The sequence below is a fragment of the Siniperca chuatsi genome, linkage group LG5, assembly GCF_020085105.1.
Source record: "Siniperca chuatsi isolate FFG_IHB_CAS linkage group LG5, ASM2008510v1, whole genome shotgun sequence".
Classification (NCBI taxonomy): Eukaryota; Metazoa; Chordata; class Actinopteri; order Centrarchiformes; family Sinipercidae; genus Siniperca; species Siniperca chuatsi.
This window is the reverse complement of record NC_058046.1, coordinates 24,987,468-24,999,849: the sequence shown is the minus strand read 5'-3', so window position 1 is coordinate 24,999,849 and position 12,382 is coordinate 24,987,468. Positions and strand designations below refer to the sequence as shown.

The following is a 12,382-nucleotide window of genomic DNA, read 5'->3' as shown; positions in this document are numbered from 1 at the left end:
CATGCCTACATCAATTTGTACAAGTGCAAATGTATATATATTCATTAGGTTTAACCACCTAAACACAACAATTTCAACAATGTCTTTACTTTAATCACAGAAGAACATCTGAGTTATTGGGACTTTAAATTAGTCCACCTCTGAGTCGTGATTTCTTGTAACACTGTTTAGCTCCCTGTTACATTTAATAAAAAGGAGATACGTCTGCGCATATAACCAGAAGAAGTACCTTTCAACATGTGTCTACAGATAGAAACATCCAAGGTAACAGTTTAAAGAAGTTAATAGAGATATCAGTGCAATTCAATAAAAAGGTCAAAAGGCTGCCTGTTAGTGTAACTCTTTCCATTCACCTGTGATTTTCTAAGTAAGCTGGTAACAGAAGGTGGGAGGTTCTGGGAAATGTTGATTTACACTGCGGCCCTGCTTTAATGGATCAATCCACACAAATCTCTCTCTCTCTCTCTCTCTCTCTCTCTCTCTCTCTCTCACTCACTCACTCACTCACTCACACACACACACACACACACACACACACAACTAGCCATGCAGATAGGTTTGCTTTTATTTTCCCAGGTTATCTTTATGTACGGTCTGTTTCTGCTGATTATCCAGAGTAACAGGGACACTTTATGGAAAGTTGACACCCCAAAGGAATTAAAAAATATACACGTTTTAATTTTTAAAATGAATTATTTATTTATTTAAAATGGTGGGGCATTTATTGGTAGATGTGTACTGTGCTATCATGTGCACATAGGTGTAAATTACGGGGGATGGGGTGTAATATATCATATCATAATGATGAATCAAATGAAAAATATTAACTTTTATAAAACATTTAAAGTGGTTGGTTTTCTCGATTCAATGTAATTCAGTAATTATCACAGAATAATAGGGAACAGTACAGTTAAATTGTGGCAAAACTATCAAATGGCTGAAGATGTGTTGAGGAAGTAATATCCATTTTACTAATACTGGAACAACAAGTTTAAATGTCACAAATTTGGTGCTTTTATACAAAGTGAATGATTTTATGCTATTCAGCTGCAGTTGGGATATGTAGAGCATGTTGTTTTGGTATGTCACTTCCTCTTAAAATGAATGCGAAATGGACATTTAAAGGCCTATTTGCAAAAAGAAAATCTCGCTGTTACGCCATCTTGAATCAAATCAGTGGTTTACTATACACAGGTATACAGAGTATCAACTGATTCAAAATGTGGGTTTACGTTTATGTTGGGAAGTGGTGGGCGGGGGCTTAAAATACTTTTCCCGCAAAAGGAGGAGGAAAGAGAGGGGGGGCTGATATAAAAAGTTTGGGAAGCACATATTCTAAAGACACGGCGCTGTTGTGGATACTGACGTTACAAGGTCGGCAGTATACGTGTGTTTTTGAATATTCACTTTAAGAAGGTCCTAGATTTGTCTCGTAACGTTAACTTTTTGCACAGCCGGTGTTTTTCTGGTAATAGACTTCTTTTTTTCACAATGCGTCTCCAACCCACCTTAAAACCCCGGTGGATTTTATAAATGTGCTGTCTTGTAACTAATATTTTCCAGAGAATAAAGCGACGTTAATTACAAGTGTAAAGAATAACATTTAGTCGCCTGCAGTAAACCTAAAGTCTGAAAGGTCTGTGCTATTCTAAGCCTGGCAGCTATGTTGGACCCACAGCTTCATGCTGAGCACATGAGGTAAAACAGGTGGGCAAGGCGCTGTGGTGCAAAAACATATCAAGGGGCTTTAATGTAGCCCTATGTCTTGTTCTTAAAAGTTGCTATGAGTTGTGGTAATGTATTCAGTTTTGGATAAGGTGTTTGCTGTGTGTGTGTCAGCAATTCAGTAGAAATTTGGGAATTTGACTGTTTCCAGAAAGACGGCTCTTTAGAGAAAGAGACAGGACTTTTTAATGGTAATTTATAAATTATGTTTTTGTTCTTATATTTTCTCTACTTGTTCTTCTCTTCACGTTTCTTTCCCTGGCTCTTCTCTGCAGTGCAAAGATGAAGCTGACTGCATTAGCTGTGTTGTGTCTGTCCCTTCTTTTGGTTCATGTTCATTTGTCGCTGGCTGGTTTGAAAATAAATCTCTTTAAGAAGATCCCCAAAATAAAACATCATCTGGACACCAAGTCTAAGGGGGGAACCCTCAAACGGCCTAAACAATTTAACCAAGGAGGTTACCCCCAGCAGCCAGGCAGACCAGGAGGTTACCCTAACCACGGAGGTTACCCCCAGCAGCCAGGACACCCAGCTGGGGGCTATCCAGCTAGAGGTTACCCAGCACAGGGCTCTCCATACGGAGGAGGTTATGGCAGTCATGGCGGTTATGGCGGTCATGGCAGTTATGGAGGTTATCCAGGTGGATACATGAACTACAACCCAAACAACAAAATCCTGAGCCCTCACTATGGTGGCAGCTTTGGTTATGGGGGCCGCAGTGTTGGGGGCGGCTCTCCCTTTTCCCAGTCAGTTCATGCAATGGGCGTGTATCCCAAAGATAATTCCAGAGGGTTTGGGCGCAGCGCGGTAATGGCAGCAGCTGGAGGGGCTATGGTAGGAATGGCCCTGGGCTACGGGTTAGGAAGGTTCCCCCGTCCTCCCTTCAACTTCCACAACCCCCAGGAGGAGTATTACTACAACCACTACATGTACAGGAAATATGGCACCCGGTCTACTGATACCAATGACTACAGCAGAGACTACAGGTACAACCAACCCCCTCAAGCCTATGACAGCTACATGGACTCCTGCATGAAGAGAACAGACCTTCTGCCTGTGGATAATCAAAAGCCAAACAACAAACCAGCTGCCACCACAACTACTTCTGTAACTACCACAACTACTGCTTCCCCAGATACTGGCATTGGCAGCAACGCAACAAAGAGCAACAGCACTGCAGCACAAAACTCCCCGACCTCTGCACCTTCAACTCCCCGCCCTCTGAATGAGTCTGAAGTCAAGCCTGTGCCTCCAGTGGCTGTCAGCAATGATGATGACGATGATACAGTCAGCATTGTGGAGATCGGCTACCCAGCACTGATCGATCAGCTGAAGGTCAGGAGATGCTTGGAGCTGTACATGGTTTACTCTGAAAAGTACTTGAAGAAAAACACGGAACCCAGAGCCAGCGATCGGGTGCAGGGACTGGAAATGGGCTCACATGGGCTTTTAGCTGTGGTCACCAGTACTATACTGATGCTACTGAATAGCAACATGCTAATGCTGCTGCACTGAGGCATTCATTAGCATGAATGCATTTAGCTCAAAGCAACATTATGCCTATATATAGCCTCACAGAGCCAGGTGATGATCTGTGTAAATAAGCTTTGCAATAATGTAGATGTGATATAGTACTTTTATTAACTCAGTGGGTGCTGATGTTGGAGGACTGTCAAGGACAGTCCAAAGAAGAAAAGAGTGAATATTATATTGAATAATAAGAATATAGACTTTAAACAGAGAGGTTTTACATTTTGAGCATAAGTGAGTATTTGTAATGGATCATATTTTCATCATGTACAAAACATAACTGAACCTTTATGAAATAATCATACAGTTCACTGCTGTCCAGTTCATTATTTCTCTACATTACATTTGTTTCACTTTACATGGCAAATTAGTGTTTGGGTGATGAAAAACCAGGATTAACATAATTAAAATCATGAAATGCGTAAAAGTTGTTTTATTTCTCTGTGAAAATATCGCCATTGTCTTGTGTTAAGAGTAGTAAAACAATATCTTCATATGAAAATGTAGCATTATTACTGTAAGGAAGCCATTATGACCACAACATATAGCTAATTAATTAGTGGCTTCTTTGGTTTGATATATTAACTGAATTAAGGGTTTTTACTGTCATGACTGCTTTTTTATTTTAAAAGAGGCAGGTTGTTATGAGTTCCCAGAAGATTCTTAATGTAAGACTTTCAATGGCCAGCAGGTGGCGTCATCTGTATGAGTGCACTGAGCTCTCTGTTCTGGCTCCTAAAAGCACCCACAACCTCCTGCTTATTTCTTCTCCTAGAGCTCAGCTAGCCTCATTAAAACTCTGTGCACACTGCTTTTACCACAAAAACACAATTCTGCCAACGAGCAACTGAGAGCTTTTGAGTTTAACAGCAAGTGGCTAAAAGGTATACTTTTGTCTGCGTCATGGCTGTAGGTCTCCTTTTACAATCAACATTAAAAATGAATTAAAGTGGCATTTTGTTTAATGAGATAGTTTTAAACTATGCTGAAATGTAACCCTTGGTTTTTGATGTTTCTCTTTTCTGAGGACACTACTTATATGGAACAATAATCTGTATATCTAAACTTATTTGTTAAAGTGCAGATTTAAATATTCAATATGCCACAATGCAAGAATTTTAGATTTGTCATCTGGGTTACAACATAAACAAATATTACAAACCCCCAAAAGGATCTGACTGAAATTTTGAAAATGCATCTTAAGTTTAGTAAAGTTTAAAATCTTTGATCCTTGAAGAATTGAGTTCTTGGGACTATTTAAATTACTATATGGTGATTTTTGATAACACTCTGTGGAGCTATCACATCTGGTATGATAACAGATAGTAGCTAACATATCACCTAGAAAAATCTTTCAAATGTGTCAACAGATAAAACCATCTAAAACTAAAAAGGATTTACGTCTTTAAGGCAGACAAATATGGCATGCATGGTTTAGTCACTGTATTCTCCTTTTATGTCAGATATTGTTACCTTTTATTGGTGGAAGAAGTATTCATATATTTTATTTAAATAACAGTAGCAATGCCACAATACTGCCACAATACCACAATAAATAAATAAAAAGTATATTACACTTAAACGTCCTGCATAAAAGTACAGAAGAATTATCAGCACAATTACCCTTTCAGATATTGGCTGATTATTATGCATTAACATGTGAGCAGTTTAATGTTTAACCCGAATTGTTATATACTGTTTGGTATTTGAATCTGTAACATTGTGTCATATTTTAAAAGGTTATTGGTTTTGTATGTAAACTCTTAATCTGCAAAACAACTGGTTTTGTTTTCAAATAAAGGTAGTGGAGTTAACTACAATATGTCATTCTGAAGTGTGTAGTATAAATGGAAGTAGCCAAGTAAAGTACTTCGTAATTATAATTAAGTACAGAACTTGAGTAAATGTACTTAATTCCCACCTCTGCTACCATTCATTAAATTGTGGCTCCACGTGTATCTCCATACTATTCATTTAGGTGTGGTTTTCCGTATGAAACGGTTGAGGATGCTGGGTAATGTTTTAGTAAAACCCCGCCCCATCTTCTGTTTCCATGCGACCCACATCCCTCGTGCCGCGTTACGTCATATGGAATTCACCCAGTTTCCAAACTAAAAACGTTAGAGCCGTTTCAACTACATCAACACTCAAGTGGAAAAGACGATCCGGGAAGCTGAAACTAAATACAGCGGAAAAGCATCCAAACAGTCGTCACTGACGGTAAGGCTAGTCCTTCATTTAAAGTAACTGCGCCCTCCCCATTTTTTAATGCCGGTTTGGGGAATTAAATGCACATTGTTTTTATCTCAGGCGACCATCTCTGTCTTCAATAAAACCGTAACTGTTACCCCAACGCTCAGTTGTCAAATTACACTCGATAGTTACTTGACACTGGCCAGCGCCATCTTTTAACCGAATACAGGGCAGTGGTAGGTAAGAGGCCACATTAAAGTGTGTGCACTATCAATACAATGGCAGTAACATTGTCTGTCTACAGTATGTATTTATAAACAATCTGTCTGGATTGTTTTGTTTGAAGCTGTCTTTTGACGTTCTCCGAAACAGGATATATATTTTAATAGCACATTTCTTCTGTTTATGTACATGCTTTTTATTTCACACTTGCTTTGGCAATGTAAACGTCTGCTTCCCATGCCAATAAAGCCCATTTGAATTCAATGGAAATGATATTGTTGCATCAATATGCATCCCCATCATAAAACATCAAGGTCTTCTTGTTACTGTGTCCTGTGACTGCCACACCTGTTTTCTAGTTATGCATTGACTGGTTTGCCTTCAGAGAGAAACAAGTCATTGTTTTCAGTCATAAAAATCTGGGAAAATTGGCCGAATTAGCTAAGGGTGAAATTAACTAACTAGCTAGCAAACCGACCGATTAATTATTGCATTTACCAAAGAAAAGGGCTGACCTTATCCCTTAATTATGACTTCTTTACCCCACAATTATTACTTAGCATCTCATAATTACGAGAAATTACGACATTTTCTCGTAATAATAAGATTATTTTCCTAGCTAACGCTAATCACTGAAGCCGTTGTCAATTAAGTTAACCAAATGCTGGTTGTTGCGGTAGTTGGGTCTGTGAATCTCTGTTTTTAGCCAAATGCTAACGGCCATATTTCGTTATTGTGAGTGATAAACGTGCAGTGAGCAGTTGAGAAGAGAGACTTCTGTTTGAGTTATGTCTTTTGTCAGAGTGAGTTTACACACAACTCATAGGCTAAGAACAGAGGCTAGCTACATCAAGAAATAGCAATTAGCTATAGCGATACTTGCGTTGCTATGGAAACAGCTTTGGTTTACTTGGTACCACTGTTTAGCAGTAAACTCTGAAACTACAAGAACTCCATTCATAATGAGTTAAATAAGTTTGAAACAGTGAAATGGTCCAGGAGCTGGTGACTTGAGCATAACTGTTGCCTGATAATCAGACTGAATTGCCATTTCATTTCCCTTCATTATTCAAATATTGTGTTATATAGCGTTATAGTAGTCACTAACATCAATGCCTATCATAGCCTCAAACGAAGGAGGAAATAAAAGTGAATTAAATCAGGTTAGGGATTGGCTATATTGATACAATCTAGAGCTGTAACAGAGTAAATGATCTGTCCCATGACAGAAAATTAATGGCAATGGCAACTATTTTGATGATTGAATAATCATTTCGGTCATTTTTCAAGCTAAAATGCCCCCCAAAAAATTCTTTGTCATGTATGATAGCAAACTGAATATCTTTAGGTTTTGGACTGATATAAGAAATTTAATTTTACAAGGAATTTAAAGACGCCACTTTGGGCTCTGGGAAATTCTGATGGCAATTTCTCACAATTTTGTGAGACAAATGATTAATGGGAATAAAAGCGTCTGATTAATCGACAGTTAAATTGTTGCAGCCCTAGTAAAATCCTCTGTCATGGTATATATAATTATATTTCATAATTATATTTCATTGTCAATGAAACTCATGTTTGGTGCATGTTCTCTTGTAAGTTGCAGTGAGTTGCAACTCAGGGATTTTACTGTTTCTGGAAAGACAGACACCTCTCATTAAATGAGACAAAACTAAGGGTAATGTGATAAAATCCAAGTATTAGTATCTCATATTTTCCTCACCTTTTTCTCCCTTTCTATATTTTCCTTTTTCTCTCCCCCCACGACCCTCCCTACAGGGCGAAGATGAAGCTGAATTCATTATCTGTGCTGTTTCTGTCACTTCTTTTTTCTCATACCCATTTTTCACTGGCCAAGAGAGGAGGAGGAGGCGGTGGCTTTGGGAAAGGCTCCAGCTCAAAGTCAAAGTCCCCCACATCCAGCCGAGGCAGCACCCACACTAACACAGGCCACAAAAATAATCAGGGCTCCAGCTCTCAGGGTGGATACCCCAAACAGCCTGTACAACCCAATCAAGGAGGCTACCCTCCGCAATCAGGCAGACCTGGGTATCCGGGTAGTTACCCACAGCAGCCGGGTGGAGGAGGTTACCAGTATCCAGCACGGGGCTCCCCATATGGAGGAGGTTATGGAGGTTATGGCGGTCATGGCGGTTATGGCGGTCATGGCAGTTATGGAGGTTATCCAGGTGGATACATCAATCAAAACCCAAACAACAAAATCCTGAGCCCTCAATATGGTGGCAGCTTTGGTTATGGGGGCCGCAGTGTTGGGGGCGGCTCTCCCTTTTCCCAGTCAGTTCATGCAATGGGCGTGTATCCCAAAGATAATTCCAGAGGGTTTGGGCGCAGCGCGGTAATGGCAGCAGCTGGAGGGGCTATGGTAGGAATGGCCCTGGGCTACGGGTTAGGAAGGTTCCCCCGTCCTCCCTTCAACTTCCACAACCCCCAGGAGGAGTATTACTACAACCACTACATGTACAGGAAATATGGCACCCGGTCTACTGATACCAATGACTACAGCAGAGACTACAGGTACAACCAACCCCCTCAAGCCTATGATAGCTACATGGACTCCTGCATGAAGAGAACAGACCTTCTGCCTGTGGATAATCAAAAGCCAAACAACAAACCAGCTGCCACCACAACTACTTCTGTAACTACCACAACTACTGCTTCCCCAGATACTGGCATTGGCAGCAACGCAACAGAGAGCAACAGCACTGCAGCACAAAACTCCCCGACCTCTGCACCTTCAACTCCCCGCCCTCTGAATGAGTCTGAAGTCAAGCCTGTGCCTCCAGTGGCTGTCAGCAATGATGATGACGATGATACAGTCAGCATTGTGGAGATCGGCTACCCAGCACTGATCGATCAGCTGAAGGTCAGGAGATGCTTGGAGCTGTACATGGTTTACTCTGAAAAGTACTTGAAGAAAAACACGGAACCCAGAGCCAGCGATCGGGTACAGGGACTGGAAATGGGCTCACATGGGCTTTTAGCTGTGGTCACCAGTACTATACTGATGCTACTGAATAGCAACATGCTAATGCTGCTGCACTGAGGCATTCATTAGCAGTTAAAGTGATGGAGAATGTGTTAAAGGAATTAAGTAAACAGATGGAAAATGATTAGGGAGAGAGAAACCTCTTACCCCTTTGTAGTACTCTCTTCATTGTGTGTGAATTTCAACATTGCATTTTTTTTTTTTTGTTTTCTTAATATTTAGGCATTGCATCCTCATGCATGTCCTTGACTAGCACTACACAGCAGGCACTCATACTGTATTGCATGTTTGAACTACTTATTCAAGGAAAGGAAAGGGAAAGGTTAGACTAAAGAGCCACAGTGTTTGCAACAAATTGCACTTCCGTTTTCCTCTTCTGAGAGCGAGAGGGACCATTAACTGGCCCACTAATGTCCATTTAGATATAATTGAATAACATGCTCTCTAGCCATAGAAGTAAAGAGTGGCACTACCAATGACTCATCTTCCTGTTTGTGATGGGTTTCGAAAAAATATATTTTCTATTATTTATTAATTTATTTATTCAAGGAAACTGGCCAGGGTGTTTGTCTTTTTTGTCTCCAAGGACAAAGCATCTGAGAGGCTTAGCTTGCACCTGTGGGGCTGCTGCTTGCTCTGTCATGGTGATGATCTGTGTAAATACACTGCTTTGCAATAATGGACATGCTCTTTAAATGTAATATGAGTACATTAGCTACAGTACATGGACTGTGATGTTGGAGGACTGTCTGATTCAAGGACAGTTCAAAATTTGGAAAACAGTGAATAGTGATCCAAAACTATCAGTTAATACTGGACTTTAACTTGTCTAATATTCTACTAGTCTACTATTACAATTATCACTGCTTTAGGCTGAGAGGTTTTACACTATGAGCATAACTGAGTATTTGTAATGGATCATTTCTACTAATTATTTCGTAGCTTAAAACATAATTGGACTTTTATCATATAAGGTCCATCAAAATACAGAAACACAAAGCAAACGACTACTGATTATTGCTGCTGGTACTTATTTTATTCAGACTCTCTACACAGACAGACAATAGTATGCATGCTGTTATCCTAACACTCCTTCAATCACTTACATTGAAATCCATGCAAAGCAAAGTATGGGTTTTCTGAATATTAATGTATGTTGCCTTAACATTTTTCCATGTGCACTGCCATTACTTTGTACAGTGTGTTGTATATTATCTCGTATCTTTTTTTATATACATGTCTCCCTCCTCCCCTCTCTCTCCCCTCTGTTGGGTAGCTTGTGATTGCAGAAGGACCCCTGATGTACTAATTCTGAGCTTAATTCATCTCCAAAACCAACTGAATGTTATCTTGCATTATCAACTGAGTTTATGGTTGCTAAGCCTGCATATCCAGATATGTACAGTATAGTACATAAGATTTGTACAATAATTTTTCTAATCATATGATGACTTAAATAAGAACAATTTAAAGGTACTTTCTGGAGTTTTAATTGCAAAAAACTTTTCAAATTCAAAATTTCTTGATAAAACACATTTTACACATCTAACGCACACGTTGGACACATTTCTTACCTCATAATTCATTTGACATGGTCATTATTATTATAGACCCAGGTTTTTATGTGAACGTGTAGGATAATTTATAAACTGTTATGGCCTCCTTCGTGTTGGTATAAAATCCTCTCTTCACTTCAGTTTTGTCAATAAATGATGAGCCTCACCAATAAAACCTGTTTCCTTCTTGCTTTCTCCATTTATTACTCCCTCATCCGCCTCCTGCTGCTGCCGCTGTCATGACCACTGGATCTAAAACCACACATTTCACTGGCAATCACTAAAACACAATTACAACAAACACTTTTTATTGATCCAAAGTGATCAAAAACCCCACAGTGTACCTTTTTAATGGGTTGTTATATGTAGCCAATGTTATCTTGTGTCTGGCTTTGAAACTGCTTTTAAAGACATGAATGTCTTTTACTGTGAGATCACATTTACTGTGCTGCTGGAGCTTCTACTGAATACTGAGGGTTGACTTGCACTTTTTGCTTGTCCTGTCCAAATAAACTTATTAACTTTACTAATTTGCATTTGTGGATATTTGTTTTATTACTTTTAGAAGTGGGCGTGGAAGGAGTTTAGGTGATGTTTTGACTGAAAACGAGTATAACATGAAAAGCTTTCAAAATTAAATAATCTGGGTAAACTTTTCTGGTTTCTTCAAATGATTTGATGCCTGATAATGTTTATTATAATATCAAAGGGAAACTACAAGGATTTTTACAAAATATGGCATTTCCATCTGAACTTTGATTTTCATAAACATTTAGAAACATTTTTTTTAAAAGCTGAAAAAAGAAATGATCTGAATCTTAATATATGTTTTGGTGTGTATATGTATTTATACTATGTTGTTTTTGTATGTGCCCATCTGTGGGTTCACCGTATGTTGCAGTTCATGCTAATGTGTGCTATTATTTGGATGGCTTAATGTAGATGTAATTCCAAACAAGTTTAGTGATGGGTAGGCTTTGGGTATTAGTCCATAATCAATACAAGTGAGAGGAAAAAGAGGAAACTTTTAACGATTCAGATGAAAACTTTAAATGAAATTTGGTCCAAGAGCAAAACTGCACTTAATCTTTGTAAATGTAAAACTATGGAAGCTGAGAACAGCCGTTGTTGCAATAATATAATAATTACTTTAATAATTAATTGAATAATTTCGCACAAATTAACCAGTTGCAATGATTTGATTTTATCCTGTTATCTCGAGATCTCACGTCGCGTGGTTCTTGTATAACAACTTTTGTTTTCTCGAGATAATGGCATCTTGTTACCTTGAGAAACGGCCATTTTTTAAAAGATAAATATCCTCTTATCACAAGAAAATAACATTTTTATCTCGAGATAATTAGATAATTAACTTGTGATCTCGAATGGTTGCAATAAAAAAATGATTGGCCTCCATATATGACAACATGCTAATGGTGGAGGAAGTATTCAGGTCCATTAATTAGGTAATATGATTAATACTGAAGTGTAAAAATGCTCTTTTACAAGTATTTCAAAATCCTACTTAAGTAAAAGTACAAAAGTAAAATCAGCAAAATGTACTTATAGTATCAAAAGTAGAAGTACTTTTTACCGTTGACTGACTTATACATGACATAATGCCTCATTGTCTAAGAGATGGTGTGAGATGATTATTGAGGTAGAAAAAGAAAAAACAAGTTCTGCTACACAAATTTAGATTGGATATTTTTGTGGACTTTTTCCTTAATCTTTGCTTTTTGGTGAAACGCTGGATCATTTTACCTCTTTGGGCCTCAAACAATTATTTAAATGAAACTACTTGAGAAGTTCAGAGAGGAAATGTCTCGTTGGTGGAACTGCTAACAACTCACAGACATCTGCTGAGTCTGAAACATGACGAGGGGTCCCAACTGCATTTTTGTAAGAGGTCACAAGCCACTGGGAACCACTGGTTTAATCTTTAACAACGCAATGTATAAGCTTATAGGTGTTTTTATGTAAAATCTTAATCTATAGAGCAACTACTAACTGTCGTTGTAAATAAATGTAGTGGAGTAAAGCGTACAAAATAAAGTATAAAATGGAAAAACTATAAGTAAAGTACCAGCACCTCAAAATTGTTCTTAAGTAATACTTTATTTCCACCATTGCAACTTGTGACGTTAAG

The 12,382-nt window shown here is 38.6% G+C and overlaps 2 protein-coding genes across 5 annotated transcripts; both read left to right on the top strand.

Annotated features, from left to right (window-relative positions):
* Positions 1 to 1,305: 1,305 nt before the first annotated feature.
* LOC122875673 (calcium-binding protein P-like) lies at positions 1,306 to 10,759 on the top strand. Of its 4 annotated transcripts, none has more exons than XM_044195038.1 (3): positions 1,306 to 1,374; positions 2,001 to 3,241; positions 8,736 to 10,759. In XM_044195038.1, exon 2 carries the CDS (start codon positions 2,008 to 2,010, stop codon positions 3,238 to 3,240), a length of 1,233 nt encoding a protein of 410 aa, XP_044050973.1. In that variant the 5' UTR covers positions 1,306 to 1,374; positions 2,001 to 2,007; the 3' UTR covers position 3,241; positions 8,736 to 10,759. The 4 variants fall into 4 exon arrangements, with proteins under 4 accessions (XP_044050973.1, XP_044050972.1, XP_044050971.1 ...); XM_044195036.1 differs by lacking the exon at positions 1,306 to 1,374 and adding an exon at positions 1,384 to 1,698; XM_044195039.1 differs by lacking the exon at positions 1,306 to 1,374 and adding an exon at positions 1,385 to 1,707.
* LOC122875672 lies at positions 4,078 to 10,759 on the top strand. Its single transcript, XM_044195035.1, has 2 exons — positions 4,078 to 5,475; positions 7,450 to 10,759. Exon 2 carries the CDS (start codon positions 7,457 to 7,459, stop codon positions 8,732 to 8,734), a length of 1,278 nt encoding a protein of 425 aa, XP_044050970.1. The 5' UTR covers positions 4,078 to 5,475; positions 7,450 to 7,456; the 3' UTR covers positions 8,735 to 10,759.
* Positions 10,760 to 12,382: the final 1,623 nt, after the last annotated feature.